Below are 22,997 nucleotides of genomic sequence, written 5' to 3' on the forward strand. Positions count from 1 at the left end.
ACCTGTGGAGTCCTACTGCTCCCACACTTATTTAAGAGGTGGGTCCTGGCCTAACGTGTATTTGTCAGCTGGCCTTCTGGATGCTGCCCGGGGGAATCGTCAGGCATTAAATCGATCATGCTGCTACTCAGACCGCTCGTGACTCAGAATTGAAAACGAGTCTGGTTTCAAATGAACTGTTGTCGTTCGGTGCATCTGCCCGTGTGAGTCATTGGAGGCTCCTTTTGTGTTTGATTGTTCTCTACGTGGAGTGGCTTTCACAGAACGTGCACGTTTTGCCTTCATTCCACCCCTGGGTGATAGTCGTTCCTCCCTCCTCGCTCATTCGTGCTCCCGCTAAAGTAATTTGTGGGCATCCCTGCGTTCATCGTGAATTATCTGAACGTGTCTCATATACAGCATGCTCTGGGCTCTGTGGACAGTCATGACAAGACAAGCAGACGTGGTCTCTGCTCACATAGAATCTAAATTCTAGCGGGGGGCATAACAAACGAGAAAACCTAGCGTGTCCGTGATGGTTACAGATTGTGCAAAGTGCCTTGTAGAAAGTAGACAGAGCTCTGACATGCAGAATGACTGCTGTGCTCTGTTTTAGCTAGAAAATACGTTTTGAAGGAAGGGTGGAAGAACAGTAGTCAGTCACAAAAACACTTAGGGGAAAGCGTTAGAGTCCAAATAAACTATGGTCACAGCGAGCCCAGGTGGAAGCGTGTCTAGCACACACATAAAAGTGAAGAGAACAAGAGTCTAGAATAGAGGGAGCAGTGTGAACAGTAAGAAGAGAGGTAGAAATAAGGCCCAGGGGTGAGCAAGGGGGAGAACCACAGCGCCTTGTAGCGCGGACTTCGTCATAAGGGCGATCGGAAGTCGTTGAAAGGGTTCCATCGGGGAAGTGGTATCATCTGGTGTGTCCTTCACACAGATTAAGCTACTGAGTAGAGACAGGCGGTGTGGGGCCGTGGCAATAACAGAGGGTCATCTGTATTGGGTAGGCCCTTTGCAGTCACCAGGAGGGGTGACGTGGCTCCGAGGAGGAGGGGATATGTGGAGAGACAAGGATTTGACATGCAGATGGCAGGTAGACCAGATGGTATCCCGGACGGACATAGAGAGTGAGGATAAAGCGGAAGTCAGAGGCCCTAGAGTTTGGGTTCGAAGGATGTATCTGAATTGAGCGCTGTTTGCCAGGATGGCGTGACGTAAAATCCTGACTTCTCCAGAGTCAGTCACACCATGCCACACATACTCAGAGTTCTGAAATTATATCCGGTTGTTTTCATGTGATTAAGTAATAGAGGAATAGAAGGGATTTTTTTTTTAATTTTTTTTTTCAACGTTTATTTATTTTTGGGACAGAGAGAGACAGAGCACGAATGGGGGAGGGGCAGAGAGAGAGGGAGACACAGAACCGGAAACAGGCTCCAGGCTCTGAGCCATCAGCCCAGAGCCCGACGCGGGGCTCGAACTCACGGACCGCGAGATCGTGACCTGGCTGAAGTCGGACGCTCAACCGACTGCGCCACCCAGGCGCCCAGAAGGGATTTTTATTTAAATTTAATTTTCACAAATACCCGAAATATTTTGTTGATTTCTACTAATTTTATGATTAAAATACTTAAAAAGTTGTGGAGTGAGGAAGTTTGCTAATGAAAGCCCCTTGGTCCTTCAACTCTTCTTTTGTCTTTGTTCTGTCGTGGGTTAGTCGCTGGTGCTATTGATTCTTTTATCCGAACGCCTGTTGTAAATGCTGCACCACGTATTTTATGGTGATGGTTTTCTCTTTATCGCTAAGTATCATATTGTGGGCTTACACATTAATGGCGGACAAACATGATTGGAATATCTGCTGGTTCTAGACTGCCATGAGAACCTACACATTTCTGAGAATGGCAGGGAACTGGGTTTTCTTTTCACTGCCACCCTCCTTGTGATCTTGTAGCTCGTTTTGCTTTGCGGTGAGCTCACTTTCATTAAATCCTAGCCTGTTTGAGTCCGCGAGTACTCTGGAAAAGCAGAATTGTTGAGCCACAGTGCGTTTCTGAGTCCAACTCTGGAAAAATAATGTGGAAAATATTTATTAGATGTCAAGCTGTCATTATCTATACACATACAGATCCTCTATGCCCGTGTAATGGGTAAATCGAGAGATTTTGTCCTTCTAGAACAGACACTTCAAGAGAGTCCCACAGGCAAAAGTATACTGGTTTATTGACAAGTTGTGGTCACTCGAAAATTATTATTCTGTGTTTTTAATCATCCCATTGGCTTCAGGATCTTCTTACTAGCTTAAAACTCGTGATATTATTTTATCAAATTCATCCCTTGGGTGTTACAAGTTGAAAGAATATTCTACTGCCGGTCTTACAGATCTTCCACGGTAATTAGCTGGGGAATAAAGATGCCATAATTTGAATAAGTAATTACGGGTGACTCGGTGACTTAGCCAACCACCGGCTAATCTTTTATGAGATGCTCAGTCCTATCAGATGGTCTAGATCAAGGCTCTAGACGCAGGGGAGCGGAGTTCAGTCACGTAGGTGATCGAAGAAAAGTTCTGAGTGTCAGAAGGGGAAGCAGTTTTAGGAGGGGGGATGACACATGGCTGTTTCCCACTCCCCAAACTATGAGGCTCCCTCCACCTGTTCATCAGAGTTGTCTGTGTTCTGTGTCCCATTTCGTAAGTAAAACTGAAGTGCAAACGCCCTTTCCTAGCGGGCTCTCATCAGATCTACTGCCCCGTACCAGATATGTGATCAGCAAGAAAGCCTTTCAGGGCATGTTCTCCTTAGGTCCCTGGTGGGTTTTTCATTTAAAAACATGCGTTCCCCTAAACCTTGACATTCCCCTGATTCTTAACACTGAACTGTGGCCACAGTGTTCCACTGGTCCTGTTTCTGCCCCTTCCCAACCCAGTGCCACACTGGGATTTATCCCTCCATGCCTCCTGGGTCCTGACTTTCGTCACCTGACGGAAATCCTTCAGGAGCTCAACAGTGTGTCCCTTGCTTCTTATGGCGTCTCTGTCCAGCGTGTCAGTGGGTTTTATCACTCAGTTTCCCCTCAAGCCATTTAGTTTGGTCAGACACTGTCCACCACACTGTGTACGTTTCCATTTTCACACGAGTGCTCCTGTGTCCTCCTCACCAACGACCCCTCCCCCATGTGTCTCTGCCTTTCGGAGTCCCACCTGTGCTTCTAGAACCACTCAGCCTGCCCCAGCCATGAAGCCTGCCTGTACTATGTCAATCCATGGTCACTGCTTTGACCTCTGTTTGTATTAGCATTGATTATCCACATGCTTCAATTACAACACATTTTCCCCCTTAGTACTGTTTTTTATGGCCTCTAAGCCCAATTAAACTGTTAGTTGTATGGGATTCTGGGAAATATGGCCCTTCTTCCACACCTCCTTTCTTTAATCTCTGTACAGAACTTAGTAAATTGTGTTGATGCACTTGTTTTCATGTGATTTAATTATGAGGTGATAATGTCCAGTTAGGGGGGAGAAATTTCAAAGAGACAAGGGGTAGGTCTGTGATCTTGTTTTTGATTGTCCATTTTTTATTTTTATTTTTTTATTTTTTTTATTTTTTTTTAAATTTTTTTTTTAACGTTTATTTATTTTTGAGACAGAGAGAGACACAGCATGAATGGGGGAGGGGCAGAGAGAGAGGGAGACACAGAATCGGAAGCAGGCTCCAGGCTCTGAGCCATCAGCCCAGAGCCCGACGCGGGGCTCGAACTCACGGACCGCGAGATTGTGACCTGAGCTGAAGTCGGATGCTTAACCGACTGAGCCACCCAGGCGCCCTCTTGTCCATTTTTTAAATAAAAATTGTATAATTCCCTATTTTATGTGAACTTTTTTTATCTTTACATATTTATGAAGCATTTTGTATTTTCTACAGATACATGTGATGCATGGATTTGTTTACAAAATTATACTAAGACTCTGCTAGTTCTTGGAGATGTATGGTCACCCATTGTAAGGAGCTCGTTCTGAGCAATGAGAGGGATGTAAACAAGGAGATTGAAATGCCCTGTGGTCTGTGCTGTGGTCTGTGTTGTGCTTCCGTGCTGTGGTAGGGTTAGGTACAACCTAGGGGGCCCTGTTCATGCTGTCTCATGTGTCTGACTCTAGACCTGACGTTCTTATCCCACCTCTGCTGATTTTTTATTGTGGTAAAAAAAACATGTTAATGTTAAACTGAACAGCCCTAACCGTTTATAAGCGTGTGGTCCAGTAGTGTTAAATATATTCACGTTGTTGTACAATGGATCTTTAGAACTTTTTCATCTTGCAGATCTGTATGCCATTGAACAATATCGCTCCTTCTCCCCTCCCTCCAGCCCACGGAAACCCCTTTTCTCCCTTCTGTTTCTCTGATTTTGACTATTTTAGAGATAGTGGAATCATACACTGTTTGTCCTTTTGTGGTCAGCTTATTTCACTTGGCATAATGTTCTCAAGGTTCATCCATATTTTAGTCTGTGACAAGATTTCCCTTTTTTAAGGCTAAATGACACTCCATTGTGTATATATACCACACTTTCTTCTTTCAGTGGACATTTGGATTACTTCCACCTTTTGGGGCTTGTGAATAATGCTCTGAGTGCGCAAATATTTCTTTGAGTTTTTGCTTTCAATTCTTTTGGATATATACCCAAAAATGGGACTGTTGGATCATAGATCAGTTTGTTGTCTTTTTCTAGTTCCTTGAGGTGTAAGGTCAGGTTGTTTACCCGAGATCTTCATTCTTTTTTTAACGTAAGCATTTACCACTGTAATTTCCCTCGTAGTACCACTTTTACCACATCCTGTAACTTTTTGGTATGTCACGCTTTTGTTTTCATTTATCCAGGTATTTTCTGAATTCTCTTGTTATTTGGTCTTTGACCTATTGGTTGAGTTTAAGATTCATTGTTTAATTTCCACAAAATGTTTTTATTTTTCTATTTTCTCTCTGCTGTTGATTTCTAGTTTCATTCTACTAAGGTTAGAGAAGATACTTCGTATGATTTCAATCTTCTTAAATCAGTTTAGGTTTGTTTTGTGACCTGGCGCACCTGGGTGGCTCAGTTGATTGAATGTCTGACTTTTGCTTAGGTCATGATCTCACAGTTTGTGGGTTTGAGCCCCGCATCAGGCTCTGTGCTGACAGCCTGCTTCCGATTCTGTGTCTCTTTCTGTCTCTGCCCCTCCCTTGCTTGCTCTCTCTCTCTCTCTCTCTCTCAAAAAAAAAAAAAAAAAAGAATAAACATTAAAAAAAAAAAAAAAAGATTTGTTTTTTGACCTAACACGTGGTCTGTCTTGGAAAATGTTTCATATGTGCTTGAGAAGGATGTGCATTCTGCTTTTTTGGGTAGAGTGTTATGTAAATATCTGTTAGGCCCAGTTGGTGTTTAGTGTTGTTTGAGTCCTTCCTTATTGAACGTCTGCCTGGTGCTTCTGTCCATAACTTAAAATGGGGTATTGAAGGTTCTCAGTATTTTTGTGCTGTGTCTATTTCTCTCTCCACTTCTGTCAATGGTTGCTTCATATAATTGGGAATCCTAATTTTGGTCACATCTGTATTAATAATTGTACCTTCCTGGTGAGTTGATCCTTTTCTCATTATACAATGTCCATCTTTGGCTTTTGTGACAGTTTCACCTTAAAGGCTGTTTTATCTCTGTAAGTGTGGCCACTCCTGATCTTGTTAGTTTCTTAGTCTTATGAAATATCTTTTACATCATTTCATTTTAAGTCTACGTGTATCCTTACATCTAAAGTGAGTGTCTTGTAGGCAGCATATGATTGGATCTTATTTATTTTTATCCATTTTGCCAATCTGTGTCTTTTACTTGGTGTATTTAATTCATTTACATTTAAAGTAATCACTGATGAGGAAGGACTTGCTGTTGCCATTTTATTCATCTATTTTCTGTATGTCTTACAGCTTCTTTGCCCTTCTTTTCCCCTATTGCTGATTTTTGTGTTCTGTTGTACTTTTGTAGTGATATGCTGTAATTTATTTCTCATTTCACTTTGTGTGTATAATGTAGTTATTTTCTTTAATGATACCATTGCAATTACATGAGGCTTCTTAAAATTGCAATAATATATTTTATGATAATAATTTTTATCACATATAAAATTCTACTTTATATCTGTTCTACTTTATATCTCCTCTTTATTGATGACACAAATTACCCTTTTATATTGCATATCCATTAACATAAATTTGCATTTCTTTGGGGGCAGATCTAGTGGTGATGAACTCCCTCAGTTTTTATCTGGAAATGTCTTAATTTCTTCTTCATCTCTGAAGGGCAGTTTTGCTGGATATAGTATTCTTGGTTATCAGTTTTGGGTTTTTTTGTTTGTTTGTTTGTGTTTTGTCTTTCAGCATTTTAAATATGCCATCTGAATCCATTTAACCTGCAAGGTTTCTGATGAATAAAATCCACTGGAAGTCTGATAGAAACTTCCTTGAACCTTACAGTTTTCTTTTCTCTTGCTGTTTACAAGAGAAAAAAAAATGTTTTTTCATTGTCTTCTTGTTGTGATAATTTGATTATGGTATGTCTCAATGTAGGTTTCTTTAGATTTAACCTGGTTAGAGTTCCTTAAACTTACTTAATTGGTATGCCCGTTTCTTTCCTCAGATTTGGACAGTTTTCAGCCATTATGTCTTCAAATAGACTTTCGGCCTTCTCTTCTCTTGTTTTCTTCCTTCTGAGATTCCCATAATACACATAGAGTTCTGTTTGATGGTTTTCTATAATTCCATTAAACTGTATTCATTTTTCTGCCTTTTATTCTCCTCTGACTTGACAATTTCAAATGACCTGTCTTCTTCAAGGTTGCTGTTTCTTTCTTGTGCTTCAATAAGTCTAATGTTGATCCTCTCTAATGGATTTGTCAATTCAGTTCTTGTATTCTTTAGTTCACAATTTCTGTTTGGTCTTTCTTCATGTTTTTGTTGTTGTTGTTGTTGTTGTTGTTATTTTTATTTTGTTCATATATCCCTTTCTTGATTGAGTTGAGTAGTTTATCTGTGTTCTCTTGTAATTTGTTGAGCAGTCTAATGACCATTATTTTGAATTCTTTGCCTGGTAATTCACGTCTCCATTTCTGTATGGTGGGTTTCTAGAGATTTCATTTGACCCTTTAATTTGACCATTTTCTCATTTCTTCATATGTTGTTTCATCTTCTGTTGCAATTTTGTTTTACCTTCTGTTCAGCCACATTTCTCTGTCTCTGCAATTTCGTTTTGTAGAGGGTGGACTTTTGCCTGTTGGCCCAAGTAGAGATTGAGTGCTCCAGCCTCTTCTTAGGATGTGTGCTCTTGGGTCTTGCGCATGTAATCTCCTGACAGGAGACGTTTGCTGGCTGCCAGTCAGGAACTTCCCCTAGATGTGTCTCTTACCATGGCTGCTTGCAACTTGAACCCCCACCCCCACCCCCACCGCCCCTTCCCCCTGGCTATGGTACTACAAATTCTGGTGTGAACCAGTCCACATTATTGCCTTTGCTCTGAGGTACTGACTTCGCGTTTGTTCCTATCAACCCTTAGATTCAAGGAAGAGAGAAACCAGTCCCTCAGGCAGCTCTCTAAAAAGTCAGAACATTGGGTATATGTTCCACTGTCATCTTTCCATCCACAAGGAGAACTTGGAAGTTGGGACTTTCCTTCCAGTCGTGCCCACTGTGTCGTGGAGAGAGTCTCTGGCCATGAACTTTTCCACCAGCTCCAATGCAGTTTGCTTTGTGCTTCTCCAGGGTTCAGGAACCTTTTAAATGGTTTCTAAATTTCCTACGGGGGAGTTTGTCTGTATTGGCGTTAAGTTGGTGTCTCCAAGGGGGAAGGAAGCCCTGGGGTTTCCTACTTTGCCATCTTGCCGACATTACTCCTAGAATTGATATATTTTTTTTAAAATATGAGTTAAATTGTTGAAGGACTAGTTAAATTAATTCACATTGTTCAAAGAGCAGAGAATTTTAAAAAATATGTATATATGTTTATATATTTATACCTTTGCTTTACTGTGCTACCAATTTCTTAATCTGCTAACAAATAATATGTTTGGCCTGAATGCACACTGTTGCAGTCTTTTCTTTTCTTTTGTTTCTAAGGTATAGCTACAGTTGAGGTTCTGACATTGTGCTCATCAGATGTTATGTAAAATCCAACATGTTAAATTATTTCATACTTTGTCGTATCATTAGTATAATTTATCTGCATGGTCTTCTGACCATACAGATATTTTATTCTGTAAGGAGGTTCATATTAGTCTGTAATGTTTCCTCAAGCCTATATACTAAATATCACAAACGTCTGTTTACAATGATCAAATATCTATATGAAAGTGTTTAGTATTACACCTTAAGCAAATTGTGGAAGACTATTATTGATCATGGGTCAGTAACATCTTTTTGTAAAGGGCCAGAAAAAATATATTCAGCTGGAGGGCTAATGAAAGGAGTTACTACAGCAAGAAATAAACATGACCAGATTTGGCTCAAAGAACATTGTTCAGTGTTATAAAACGTCATGCCAAAAGAAAAGTATGAAAATTATGGGTGTATTTTGCTAAAAACACTTTTTTTTTCCTTAAATAATGTTCCTTGATTCAGTCAGTTAATCTGATGATTTGGCCTATTGGATAATAAGAATCTCAATGAAATCTGAATATTTTATATTTGCTTACTTCAATGAAAAGCAAAAACATGCAAAAACTCATGCATTAAGTATTCCTATGTATACATATAGTCACAGGTATTAAATGTCCACATTTTATTTGATACGTATTTCCGCCAGTCTAACTGATACATAAATTAAACAATCCAAGATAGTTTTTATTGCCATTGTTATCATTTTAAACCTATAATTGACCTTTTACTCAGAAACCCTGGAAACACCAATAAATACCATTATATTTATTTTTGTGTAATTGAGGTTAAGTTCAAGTGTAAGGTTTGACATTTAAAAATTTCAACTACACGTAATATTCTGAGTTTTCTGAACTCTATGTGCATCTAGTAAGTTTTCAAGTGGGAAAACAGTTTCTCTAATTTGTAATAAGTATCTCTGTGGCAAAGAGGATGGAACTTTTTTCAGTTCTAGCTTACGTGGTCGTTCTGCTCATGAAACAAGCATAGAAAGTCAGCCATGTGCACGTAGCTGAGGACCTTCTCCAAGACAGGACGTTTCTCTTTTCGCTGTGGGTGAGAGGTGTGTTTAGCAATATGTCACTTGGGGCAGGTAATCTGTTCGCTGCTGTGTATTGGAGACATAGGGAGACATAGGTAGAGTACGATCCATTTCATAGCGTTTGTTCTTTATTAATGGAAAATACGAGAACATGTTGTTTAGCAGCCAAGATAGACTTTAACTAATAACTGTGATCATTTTGCCACAGCGTATTATCCTTTTATCCATTTATTAATTCGGTCAATGTGTGTATGCTTATTCCAGTCCATGCACTAGATGCGTTCTGTGTGCAGACGTCTTAGTCAGGTCTGGCTGCTGTGACAAAACACCACAGACCGGGGGGCTGAAACAACAGACATTTATTTCTCACTGATCTGGAAGATGGGAAGTCCAAGATCAAGATGCTGGCAGGTTCGGTTCCTGGTGGCGATCTGCTTCCTGGCTTGTAACCAGCCACCTTCTCAGTGTGTACTCACCTGGCCTTTCCTGGGTGCACACGTCCGGAGAGAGGTGTCTCTTACCCTTCTCATAAGGGCCTTCATCCCATCGGGAGAGGCTCACCCGCGTGAATTCATCTCAACCTAATTATCTCTCAAAGACCTCACTTCCAGACACCATCACGTTGGGGATTAGAGCTTCAACAAATGCATTTGCGGGGGGTGGGGGGGGGAGGTGTGGAGGGAGGCACACAAGTATTCAACGTATAGCACTAATGAAGAAGGGGGAGCCAGGTCGAGTCCCCGTGGAGTCTGTAGTTTGATGAGGTTTATGGTCCAGGAGCCATTTTAACCTTAACATGCAGTCAGAGCTCTGCCGTGTGGTGGTGGGACACGTGATCCACCAGTAATCAGAAGGTGTTCGGAGGGTGGAGCTCAGCCGTGCCCTTTCCAGACTTGAGCACTCACTTCCCTCCTCTCCATGAGTGAGAGACAAGGTCAGTGCTTCTCAACCTGTTCTGCCCGACACTCCTGTCCTGTCTTATCCACGGGTGGTCCACTGCCCGAAGTGGTCCTGTAATCACAGACATTTTGGAAACCCTTCAAATAAAGTCGAGGAGGATTCATCACCGCAGGATTTCTCTGTGCCTTTATATCTAAAATACTTCCAAACCTCCAAGAGAGATAAATAGAATCTCTATTTCCCCCAAATTTATGCTACGACTTTTCTTGACACAGGACATACAATCCCTTATGCTTTGAAGATTTCTTATGATCTACTAAGTGGAAAGAATACAGAAAGTATTTATTATGTGGACTTAGCAGGCCCACAGTTTACAGATAAGAGAAATATTTTTAGGGGCTCAGTCAGTTAAGTGTCCAACTTGGGCTCAGGTCATGATCTCTCAGGTCTTGAGTTCACGTCCCACGTTGGGCTCTGTGCTGACAGCTCCGAACCTGGAGCCTGCTTCGGATTCTGTGTCTCCCTCTCTCTCTCTGGCCTATCCCTGCTTGCGCTCTGTCTCTCAAACATGAATAAACGTTAAAGAATTTTTTTTAATAGAGAAGAAGAAAATATTTTTAGCTCCACATGATGCTACACTTCTTTGACAATGATTTAAAAAAGTAGTTTCTTTTCTTTCTATCAGATGCTATTTGATTAGTTAATGGGGTTTTCTGTGTACACATTCTGTTGTCATAGAGACGTATTGACTCATAAAACAGTGAAATATGAAAGTCTAGGTGTGCAGTGCGACGCTCATTAGGTTTATGTCTATGTGATCATAACATTTGACATTTATTTCATGTATTGTCACCTCCCGTGGCATCTCCCTAAGTGAAGCTGTGATGCCTTTATTCCCCAGTTTTCCATCACATCGTCTGACCCTTTAATACAAGTTTCCATTTACGGGTTACAGACCTGATCAGTAACACTTCTGTTTTAGGGTGTACCTTACCTACCCACGTGTAAAGACAGCTTTTTATCCACCAGTTTTGTGCAAAGAGATGGTTATTAATTTAGTTAGCAAAAGAATGTGCCCCCCAATTCTTTTCTTTTCAAAATTAAGGAATATCACATGGGGTCCCTCTGGTTCTTATGGTGGCCTCCGTGTGTACTTAAGAATGCCCCTATATCTGCATAGTTCTTTCACCTCTCCGTCCTTGTCACGAACCCAGCTCTGGTGATCTCTCCGTTCAGGTCAGCTTACCGCTCTCTGTTTCATCTTCATTATTGTTTTGAGCAGTGCAGCTGGCATGACATAATTCCTTTTTTAAGTCGTGACCTTTAAAAATCACACGTCACGCCGGCCAAAACGAGGACAGTTGCCGAGGTGACGAAAGTCTTCCACGTCTGTCCGCTGTACCTACAAAGGCCCACTTTTCCTGCTCCAAACCTTTCAAAAAATTACATGTTTGTCATGGATTTCAAAATTGTTTCCACTTTCAAAATTCAAGCAGACTGTTCTCTGCATTTTATCTAATGAGTTTAGAAGAACGGCTACAATCCCTTCCGGAGACCCGAGGAGGCTACTTGCCGTCATCCGCTTCGTAACTCCCACATCTGATGCTCCACTGGCAAAAGCAAAACCATTAAGCTGTAGATTTGGTCAAATTACGACCCTTGCCTTTTTAATGACTTTGTTTTATGTCCTTCGCTTGGAGGGCTAGACACATGGAGAAACACAGACTGCTTTGGCTGTCTTCTAAATCTCATCCCAACTTTAGAAATCAACACATTGCAAAATGTGCACATTTATAGGTGAAAGGATCCCAGTGTATATCTGTGTACAATATGGCATAAACGTCGCACTACATAAAAACACGTGTACCCTGTGTTGTTGCTCATTTATGGCAGCAGGGCTAAATCTTTAGAACACCCAACAATTACCTTCTTAGGAACTTCACATTTGATCGGGATACCTCAAGATTCAGTCAGGTTGCTTCGGAACCACCTTGTCAGAAGCCTAGCTTTATACCCTTTGCTGTATCACCATGTATGGTATGAAATGTAAATATGCTGTGCCTTGAAAGAACTAGAAATATTTTCTACAACGCTCTTGCTTACAATGGGACAATATACTCTACCAGATGCCTCTCCTTCTGAAAAATTAATTTTGAATTTTCCTGCCAGATGGCTTCGCGTCACGACTTTATTTTAGAGAAGTTTTAGAGCAGGGTTCTTTTATTTGTATGTGCCTCCCTACGTGTCTCATTCTGTGTCTAAATCACTAGCTTTTAGTGGACTGGTTTTACGATTTTATCTGGCACATAAGTGATAATACCACCCATGACTTAACATTAAAAGTCAGTTTTGCTCCAGCAAGGTTCTTCTAAAACTCTTCCCGTTATAGGTGTTTTCAGGAATGACGCATACATGTGTGGACTTAAACTGACCTTCTTGCCACTTCTAGTACCTTCTTTATTTCACACGTTGGTTAGTGTAATGATTGAATACACATAGTCTACCCTTTCGTACCAAAGATTGTTGAGTATGCCTCCTTCTGTGCCCTAAAGGTCAGAAAGCCATTGTTCTGTCTTGTCAGTTAGGACTTGTTGTCTTTTCACTGTTACCAGTATTTCTGGCGCTGGGATGCTGGCTCCCTCCTGTCCGGTTTCCCCGTTTGGGGTCCCTCATGTGCAAGGTTGCTCTGTCTCTAAGGGGTTTTACCCCGATCCTGTAAATCATAGGACTTGGTGCCACTCTGCTGTGTTGGAACACTTCTGTCTGGGGCTGCACCTCAACCCCACCTGGTTTTGAGTCTGAATCTGCCGCACCTTGAATTCTCCCCTCTGATAGAGTGCTGGTTTTCTAAACCCAAACAAACATTAAAACCCCCACTCGTAACATAAATCTACTGTTTTCACTTCAGCTTGACTGACTCCCAGGGTAGCCAGCATTGCATCGTTAGGAGAGAAGCATGATGTATGGGAAATACTTGGCTCCGGTCCAGGGTGGCTCAATAAATACTTGTGGATGAGCCTATCAATCATTTATTGACTTATCTCCATGTAAATACATGTAGATGATATCACTAGGACTGTTACTAGAAGTAACAAACATCTCCATGTTGTTAGCTTCTAAAATATATGGGACACCTAGTGACACAGAGAAGCAAGACAAGGAAGATACTTCTGTCTACAGTTCAAATATCAGGGTAGGGGTGTCTGGGTGGCTCAGTCGGTTAAGCGTCCGACTTCAGCTCTGGTCATGATCACACGGATCGTGAGTTCAAGCCAGCATCAGGCTTTGTGCTCACAGCTGGGAGCCTGGAGCCTGCTTGGGATTCTGTGTCTCCCTCTCTCTCTGCCCCTCCCCCACTCATGCTCTGTCTCTCTCTCAAAAATAAACATTAAAAAAAATTCAAATATTGGGGCGCCTGGGTGGCTCAGTCGGTTAAGCGTCCGACTTCAGCTCAGGTCACGATCTCGCGGTCCGGTCCGTGAGTTCGAGCCCCACGTCAGGCTCTGGGCTGATGGCTCAGAGCCTGGAGCCTGCTTCCGATTCTGTGTCTCCCTCTCTCTCTGCCCCTCCCCCATTCATGCTGTGTCTCTCTCTGTCTCAAAAATAAATAAACATTAAAAAATTTTTTTCCAAATATCAAGGTCTACATATAACTGCTTCCTGTGTCTCATCATATCAAATACTGATTAAAATGATTTTTGTATGTTTTTGATTTATTCAGAAAATGTATTATAATTCCTGTAGTTACAGATAAGTGCAACTTATTTTTTTTAAGAAGAATTGGATTTACACAATTTAAGTAAGGAGGAAATGAAAATAAATATATAATAAATGCATAGAAATCAACTTAAAATAAACAAATATAGTGCATAGGTAAAATCCCATTATAGCTTGTATGTAAAGGGTTGGTGTTTCATAACTGGAATTTAATTTTGAATTACTTGTTGCATTTTTTTATTTCAAAATATGTCTTTGGTTTACTTTGATTTATTTTTGGGTTATTAATATTCTCTGGTCTCTGACATGCCTGGTGTGCACCTAAAGTATACTACAATGAAAATGTGGTGCCACCATAAATTAGGTTTTTAGTATTTCAAATTGTAATTAAATTTATACCAAGGATATTTGAAGTATTTCTTTTTCAGGGTCAAATAAAAAAAAATAGTGACATATGGTAGGTGATATCTCTAGGCTGTGGTAGGAAAAATCGTGAAATTTAAACATAGTTACAGTATATGTTCTCCAGTTGAGAAAGAGATAAATTAGACTTGTACCAATAAAACAAGAAAAAGGCCTAAGTGATTGTACTTTCCCATATTTAGCAATTTTGTCATATCTAAAAAGCCCCAGTTGGCTTGAAAGATTGTGCCAGGGATTAAAAACAAATGCTACTCAGTGCATTTTTAATATATAGCCATTTAATATGGCATTTAATATATAGCCATTTAGGGAGATATCAATTTCAACTTAGAAAACCTTTATGATACACTTCATACCTGCTCATCCCAGATAAAATCAATGTGTTACAAGGCTTGAAATCATCCAGCTAGTTTATGTACCGGTGGTGTCCAATTCTGGTGCACATTCTGTAGCATGGTTTTTCTCAGATGAATAATCACACTGGTGGTAAAAGATGAAGATACTTTCTCTCTTTGCTTCAGTTCATCTCAGGTTTGGGGGGAAAGTGAGGCAAACTAGTTGCTTCTCAAACTTTAATGCACACAAAACCTTAAGGATGGTGTTAACGTGGTCATTCTGCCTCAGCAGCTGTGAGCTGGGGCCCACATGGTGTGTCCTTGTCAGACTCTCATAACATGCTTTGTAAAGCAAGGAAGTGGAGGAATTTGTTGCCTGCCGGTTGACCATTCAGTTACCGACCTCGAGAGATGGGGGCATTTACATACCTGCACTGGGAAACTTGACCTGTTAATTTGACTTGACTTTGCCCTTTCCTTAACATCACACACAAGGAGTCGGTTAGCTCTCTGTGAGGATTCGAGCAATATAATGCGTCCAGTACAGTGATCCGTCCGTATCAACGTGCGTGGTTGCCGTTGCCTGGACCCAGAGCCTGCTGCACCAGGGAGCATATGCAGAGTCACATCGGCTCCTGCTTCCAGACGCACGTTGTGCGTTCTTTAGCCATCTTGGATTTCTGAATAATTTTATCCTTCACCTCGTGGTTTTTAAGTGAAGCCTAATGGAACAACAGAGGGTGCACCGATGAGAGGAGGTGTCCCAGCCACAGCGCCCACACACACGCACACAGTCCTGGGTGGGAGGCAGGCTGCGCACAACCTCATCTTGCACGGCTGCCTGCATAGACCTGTTCTTCCGCTTCTGGGTTGACTGGCGGGCTTCCCCACCTTCCCTGTCCCAGCCGTAATTCCCACGCGTCCCCCATCCCAACCAGGTAACGACTCTGACCCATTCATTCCTGTTAGTGTCAAGAACAAGAACTGAAATGTACGTCCAAGGTCACAGGAAGAATTTTAAGCTGGGCTCCTCTCGGTAACATCCTTCCCCATCTGTCACCCTGGATAACCCCTCAGTCTGTGTAAACCGGGCTGAGAGAAGACACGCCACATCGATACAAAGGGGTATTTGCAATCACCGAGTCCTTAGCGCCGGCCCATGTCCAATGTATTGTTTATTCTATAAAATGCCATAGCTGCATATTTTGTTATTTGTTCTATGGGGTTTATATGGAGCGGTATCAGTGTTAAATGCTTAGAGTTAATTTTTTCTGTACTTTAGGCCGACAGCCGGTATTATATGACGCATTAAAAAAATCGTTAGTGCCCTAACTGAAGGCAGTTCCATTGAGAAACGTGTCTGATTACAGCCTTAGATCCGTGGATATTGGTCCTGTTCACCCACGAACACACTGCTCAAGAGGATTTTGTTGTTGTCTTTATTTATTTTTTAATTTTTTTTTAATGTTTATTTATTTTTGAGACAGAGAGAGACAGAGCATGAATGGGGAGGGTCAGAGAGAGAGGGAGACACAGGATCCGAAGCAGGCTCCAGGCTCTGAGCCAGAGCCCGACACGGGGCTCGAACTCACGGACCGGACCGCGAGATCATGACCTGAGCTGAAGTCGGACGCTGAACCGACTGAGCCACCCAGGCGCCCCTTGTTGTTGTCTTTAAATGAGAGCGAGAGAGAACCTAAAATATTCGAAGATTTGTTCTCATATTATGTTTTTCCGGAAGGGTAGACTTCCCAGATGCACACTTAAAATGTTTCATAAAGATTGCCATCTATGCTTGAAAAACACAAAGCAAGCGACCATTGTCATGGATTTTGCATATGATAAGGAACATAATTTTAAAGGACCTTTTAAAATGGGTATGTGTTGGAATTGGAGTGTGTAGGAGTAAACACGGAAGTAGCAGACTTTATTGTCTGAGGACAAGCTTGGTTCGCCGCGTGATGTAAATGAAACGTACTGATACTTAAGAATTAGCTAATGACCGATTTAACGTTGCTTGTGGTCTTGGTAGTACCACAGGAGAAAGAGTTAAGGCCTTTCGTTCTTCTTGTCGGGAGGAGAGCAGCCGAAGAACCTATCTGTTACTCGAGCCATAATATCATTCGTATTACACTCCTCAGCACTTGTCTTTGCGTCTCCACAGCGGTGGGTCTCGCTGCGTGTCAAGAACCCGTCCTTCCCAGCAACGGCATCAAAACAGGTGATCGGTATATGGTGAACGACGTCCTGTCCTTCCAGTGTGAACCGGGATATACCTTGCAGGTACTTTCCTTCGGAGATTTGGGAATGGCGAGGGTTAAACTTCGTAGTCCCTGCCCAGCTTCGGGGAAGGCAACCAGCGCCTGGGATCTGTACCCAGAGAAGCTCATCTAGTTTCTCTCACCCTGTTTGGGAATCGCAGTGGTCACATTAAGCCATGCCTGCTGGTCATCTTAATTAGAATGTGGAAGTCGCTCTAAACGATAAAGCACTCTTTCAAAGCCGAGCGTCTCAGTTTTGTAATTATTTTATTTCAGAATGTATGTTCTCCCAAAGAGTATGCAGAGAAAATTCTAAGGGACAGAGTCCTGACATGGTCTCCTTCAACGTGTGACCCCGGCCACTCAGTGACGGGATCTGCTTTTGGGCGGTGTGTCTGTCCTGCTTTGTACCTCGGTCCCACATTCAGTTGGGCAAATCCCCATTCGGTACCTACTCTGCCCAGGTACTAAGGTCCTCAAGTAATAGGTTGACATCATTTTCAAGAAATATTGACAAGTTTTTATCACTTTTTTATAATTTTATATGAAAGTTTTATAAACATCGATAACCTAATATGTAGCGACATTGGTTACTTTTTCTGTTAATTTTTTCTAGTCTAACTGCAAATAAGCTTACTCACAAATTAGTTTCTCTCTCTCACTTAACATAATGATATGACTCTCCCTGCCAACAATATTAATAACCTAAGCACGTATGTTACAAAGTCCGGTAGAAATAGTTAAGCCCGATGTTTGTCTGCTCTTCAGTTATTTGGGGTCACAGAGTACTTTTTGCGGCATGCTTATGATGACATTGAAGCTCATGGTATTTCAAGGGGAAATGTTTAGTTCTGGTCTTTAACTGATTTAATGAGCTTGAGGAAGCATCGGAAAAAAGTTGCAAGGTTCCAGAGTACAAGGCCACCACCGTGTATGATATAAGTTCCAGAGTGTGTTGGAGGGAGATATTTTGCAGGGCCGAGACGGGTCACAACGACAGCTCACAAACAGCGAGCGCGGAAGGAGTGCCCCCCAGGTGCCTCACCTGTGTTCCTCCCGGTCACCCATACGGGGTGGGAACAGGAGGCCCGTCTTTCACTGATGAGGAGGTGGGAGCTGAGCCGGGGGTGAGAGAAGGGGGTGGAACAGAAGAACTGGTAGGGCATCCCCGGTGGGGCCACGCTTGGGAATCAGCCCAGGTTGTGGGTTTAGAGGACCCACCCTTCTGTGTCTGCAAGATGCCTGACACATCCCGGCAAGGGAAAAGCATCATTGCAGTCACGACGAACAAACACCGGTGTCTAAAGTCACCTGAGTAAGAACAGCTACAGCCTACAGATTTCGTGGGCACTACCGTAATTACTTTGACTCTGCCAGGAGATGGGCAGACCCTTCCTTGCAGAGCAGGACAAGAGTTACTGAGGAAGCTTTACTACACCTTCTACAACTGAGCCAAGTTTTTAAACAAGCGTGCTAAGGCTATCTGAACCGATTCTTTAATACAAATCTTTTTTTTTTAAAGGTTATTTCTTTATTTTGAGAGACAGCGGCAGCACGAGTGAGGGAGTGGTAGAGAGAGGGAGAGAGAGAGAATCGCAAGCAGGCTCTGAGCTGTCAGCACAGAGCCCGGTGTGGAGCTTGAACCCACGAACCGTGAGATCGTGGCCTGAGCCGAGATCAAGAATCAGAAGCAAAACTGACTGAGCCCCCCAGGCACCCCTCTTTAAGACAAATCTTAAACAAGTTACAGTATAAAGAATTCTGAGCCACACCCCAAGGGTTCCATTTAGAGAGACACAGCAGGATGTACTGATACGCCATCACCATGCCTCTTTCTGCGCACGTTGTAAATGAGCGCAGACCCCCACGTGTCGGTCCTTGCTTTGCTTCTGGATACCCACCTCCTTCCCACTGGTTCCTGGTGCCACTTGGAGAACCCTTTTATAAGAGACACCTCTGCGGCCCTCCAAGAGGAAACTGGAAAGGATTATTCGGTAAGGGCCTTTCTTAGAACGCACCAAAGGGTGTGCTGCCTGCAGATAAGTTTGAGGACACACGTCTGCCGAGCACAGCCTGTTTTCCAAACGCAAACCAAGCTGTCTTGTCTTCATCACAGACAGGCTCCGGCTCTGACCTCACAAGCTGCTGTGGGTCGTTCACGGGAGTAAGGAAACAGCCTGGATTTTTTGTTTTTAATTGCTAACGGTTGACAAGAATCTTCTAGCACAGTCACGTATTTGGAAGCACAGCGTGCATACGTTGCACATCATTCATGAAAAGCAGCCTTCCTCGGACAGTTTGCACACAAATGTCTGTGAGCGTGTGTGCCTAGGGAGGTTCCTGGGCCTGGCGCAAAGGTGCGATCACGTGACACGTTGAGAGGGATCCCGAGTGCTCGTGGGATTTAGGATTTCCATTTTCTGCAGGCTTGTTTCAGAGTTCTTTGAAGAGATGAAAAAAGAAAACGCCCTTCCAAACTAGTAGATAATAGAGTCCTGTCTTGTTTTGCATCCACGATACACGATACACATTTCAGCCGGAATCACTAATGTAGAATGTCGGTGCCGGGGGCGCCTGCCTGAGGGGCCCAGTCGGGGAAGCGTCCCGCTCTTGATTTCCACTCAGGCCACAGTCTCAGTTTCATGAGTTCGAGCCCCACATCCGGCCGTGTGCTGACAGTGTGGAGTTGTGGAGTCTGCTTGGGATTCTCCCTCTCTCTCTGCCCTTCCTCTGCTCACACTCTGTCTTCCTCATAATAATACAAACATAGATGCATGCATACATACATACCTACATACATAAATAAAGTGTTTGTGCTAGAATCAATAACAGAATATGACCCAGATCAGTAATAAATGCCTCCTTTATTGGTAGCCATCAATAAATACCTTGAAAGGCTTTTGCACTTTATGTCTGTCCGTAATTCAGGAAGAAATTTATTAAAGATAATTCAATGGATCAGAAAATGAGTATACACACGGCATGAACTTTAGCAGGAAATGTGCTGCACAGAATGTCTTCTTTAAGAGTAAATATAGTCTCCTTTGGCTGTAATGACTTTTTAACATATCAGAAAGTATGAGAAAATGAGTTTTATGGCAGATGAATTGAGTATGAAATGTTTCTGAGCTCAGGGAATTGGTTTGTTATTGACAACTGCATTAACGCAAACGCTTGTTTGATGCGTTCGCGACATGGCGGGGATTATTTAACATGAATCAAAGATTTGTTTTCAGCTGTGTCTGTGCCAGTCATGGGGCAAACGGAGGCTCACAGGATAAGTATGCATGGCAGAGAAGACCACCTAGTCACAGGGAGGAAAACAAAATAAACACGAGTAGTCTGCACACACGGGTGTCCCGTTGACTACCTTCTCTTTTATTGTGAGAGATTTTTGCACAAAACTCTCAGGATTTGACCTGCAGCTGGTTGATTTTTCAAACACAAATAATAGGACAGATATTCTTGAAGGCTGCAAGTTCAAAACTTCATATATTTAAAGGATAAAGAGACCGTGGGTGATGAGGATTCATTTGACTGCAGCCACAATTATGTGATGGTGTGCGAGGCGGTCCGATAACCGAATGAATAGGAAGCCTCCTGTTCGTCTGGTGGAGGAGGGACTGACAGTTCTCTGTGGGACCGTAAGGGGCGTGTGGGTGGAGTGTGAACCGTAGCATGAAAGGTGAGTAGGTAGGTACCTTTTTGTAAGCAGCTTGCATACTGCTGAACTTCCACCTTCAAATCAGTCACCTAGCATTTCCTAATCATTTACAGCCTCCAAGATCAAAAGCCGTAACTTCTGATGATTTAAAACAAAAAAGACAACCAAGGATGTGTTTATTTCCCAAGCCTCCTTGCTAAGCATCGGGAAACAAGCGCATCCCAGACAGAGTGTTGGGTGGGCCAGGGCAAGATTCTGGTCTTTACTGAAGGGAAACACAGTGATTATGGATTTTTTTCCCCCCATCCTGACTCGGAGCGTGGGATTCCTTGATAAACGTTAGTGGAATACATTTCACGATTTCTGACTTGTCCTTCGATCAGAGAAGGAAACCCCAGGAAGGACAGAGATTCTCGCGTGTGACCCGCACCTGCCCTGTTTCCAGTGACGTGAAGTCCATTTCCTTGTCTCCCACAGGGCCGCTCCCACATTTCTTGTATGCCGGGAACCGTTCGCCGCTGGAACTACCCGTCTCCCCTGTGCATCGGTAAGGACGCGCCCGCGACACCGCCTAGCTGTGCACCTGCCCTGTCAGCAACGCGGCGGCCAGCCCCTCGAGCTCCTCTTTGGGGCTGCACACGTTGCAACCTTCTCGAAGCAGTTGTTACTTAACACGAACACCATAACGCGGTCGAGGTGCGAGGAAAATGGCCCAGGCGTCTTCTCCCACGGGGTGTACTAGTTCGGCTTTTTCATCATCTTCGGACCAGCCTGCGCGGAGTAGGTGTGAGATCGCCGGCTCGAGGCACCGGACTCCAATTACATTTGTATCAGAAGGGCCAGTGGATTAATTATGAGAGGGAATGAGCACAGCAGGTCTGAAAGCCTGAACGTCGTTCCGTGTCAGCCTTGGGGCCTCAGGAAAATCAGGTTTCCAGAAAACAAAGTCAGAAGTCCAAATAAATGATGTGAAGTGGGAGGGTTGCTATCATATAGGAGAAACAGAGAGGTGCCCCCCCCCCCAGCCGCTGCAGACGTGTCCCCTAGGACGGGGTGCAGCCCGCCCCTTTAGGGAAGCACGTGCCAACCCAGCCTTTTAAAGACGAAGATGTGCCCTGGGGCCCAGTTAGCTGTTGTCGAGAGTCCCAGGGGTTCCCTGGAACGGCAGGTGGTTTCCATTTCCCTCCTCTGTGGGAACACCTTGGAGTGTGAGGCCATGTGCGGTGCTCTTGACTCTGTAAAGTCTACGTGGCGTTCCTGCCGCCCAGGCCTCGAGCCCCGCCCACCGCCCACCAGCTGTAGGTCTGACTCAGACACCTTTACTCACAGCTCGGGTGACCACACGGCTTTGTCCGGTGCTGACCTCACCTGTGGACTCCGTGTGCCCGACCTGCACACCTGTTGCCTTCTTCAAACCCTGTACCCCCTTCCCAGGTGAACACCGTGATCGTCATCTCCCTTGAATAACCCGGATGTTAGCTCAGCTTCCTTCTCACTCACCACATCTGGGGTTCTTTGCCCTCGTGGGCCTGCGACCTCAATGCTCCCCAGTCGTGAGTCTCCCCTCCGAGGCCTCGGCTTTAGGATCTCACAGGCTTTGAGTGCCTCGTAGGCCCCTGCCAAGTGGTTGCCGGCCATCTGCACACGAGCCTGACCTACAGCCCCTGGTTTCGGGGCACCTCCTAGGACAGCAGGGGAACGAGGGTGTGTCCCTGCTCCTGGCCCTGCAGCCCCAGGCCCCTCCCCCACACACACCCCTGCTCTGCATGCCCCCCGGGATGCCCCCGGGTGCCTGCTAGTTCCCGCCTCCAGGCACAAGCCCTGCCTGAGCCCCGCCTCCTGCATCTGCGCCCGCCCCCGCATCAAGGGCCAAGGCAAGGGAAGGTAGGAGTACCTCCCATCGGTATTTGAAATGTTGATATTTTGTTCATCACAGGGTTTGTTTCTGGTTGTTGTTGTCGCTGCTGTCGTTTGCATTACTTTTGAAGTTGCACCAACAGATGGCTTGAGGATTCGCGCGCCTTCTTAAAGTTTGCACCCGGGGGACTTGCCTCACTGGCCTTACCCTCCCCCCAGCCCTGTCCGGGCTCCCACCCTCCGGTTGGAAAACAGCAGCGACAGAAAGTCGTTTTCTCTGCTTTTCCTTGTGCAGCTGGACTGTCACTTTCTGTAACTCGAATGGTCCTCCCTGCAGTCCCAAGGACCTTAGAGGCAGAGCCAGCTGTCACTCACCACGGTACAGTTAGCGCACTGGGCTCTCGGTAACCCCGATTCCTGAATGACCCGTAAGTGACTGACGGTCAGACAATCTGGAATGGTGTCGCAGTGATCGTGGACGCCTTGTTCTTAGTCCCTCTCTTGTGTCAGCACACGGATGCTGCGTGGGGTGCACTCAGAAGCCCCTTGTCTCCAGAACTGCCTTCAAGCGCCTTCCTATTGCGTGTGCCATTTCAGGAGCGAGTGGTCAACTTTCCTGAATGAATGCAGATGATTTTTAAG

General features: G+C 43.9%; 1 protein-coding gene across 1 annotated transcript in view; it reads left to right on the plus strand.

The window, feature by feature from the left end:
- CSMD1 (CUB and Sushi multiple domains 1) overlaps window positions 1-22,997 on the plus strand; it is a 1,672,960-nt gene that overhangs the window by 1,460,251 nt on the left and 189,712 nt on the right. The window contains exons 40-41 of the mRNA XM_047092364.1: window positions 16,738-16,856; window positions 20,976-21,045. Coding sequence (XP_046948320.1) covers window positions 16,738-16,856; window positions 20,976-21,045 — 189 coding nt within the window. The remainder of the gene's footprint in view (window positions 1-16,737; window positions 16,857-20,975; window positions 21,046-22,997) is intronic.

Source organism: Lynx rufus, unplaced genomic scaffold (assembly GCF_022079265.1).
Source record: "Lynx rufus isolate CCGP_SWC_20201006 ecotype Redwood Valley unplaced genomic scaffold, mLynRuf1.p SCAF_3, whole genome shotgun sequence".
Classification (NCBI taxonomy): domain Eukaryota; kingdom Metazoa; phylum Chordata; class Mammalia; order Carnivora; family Felidae; genus Lynx; species Lynx rufus.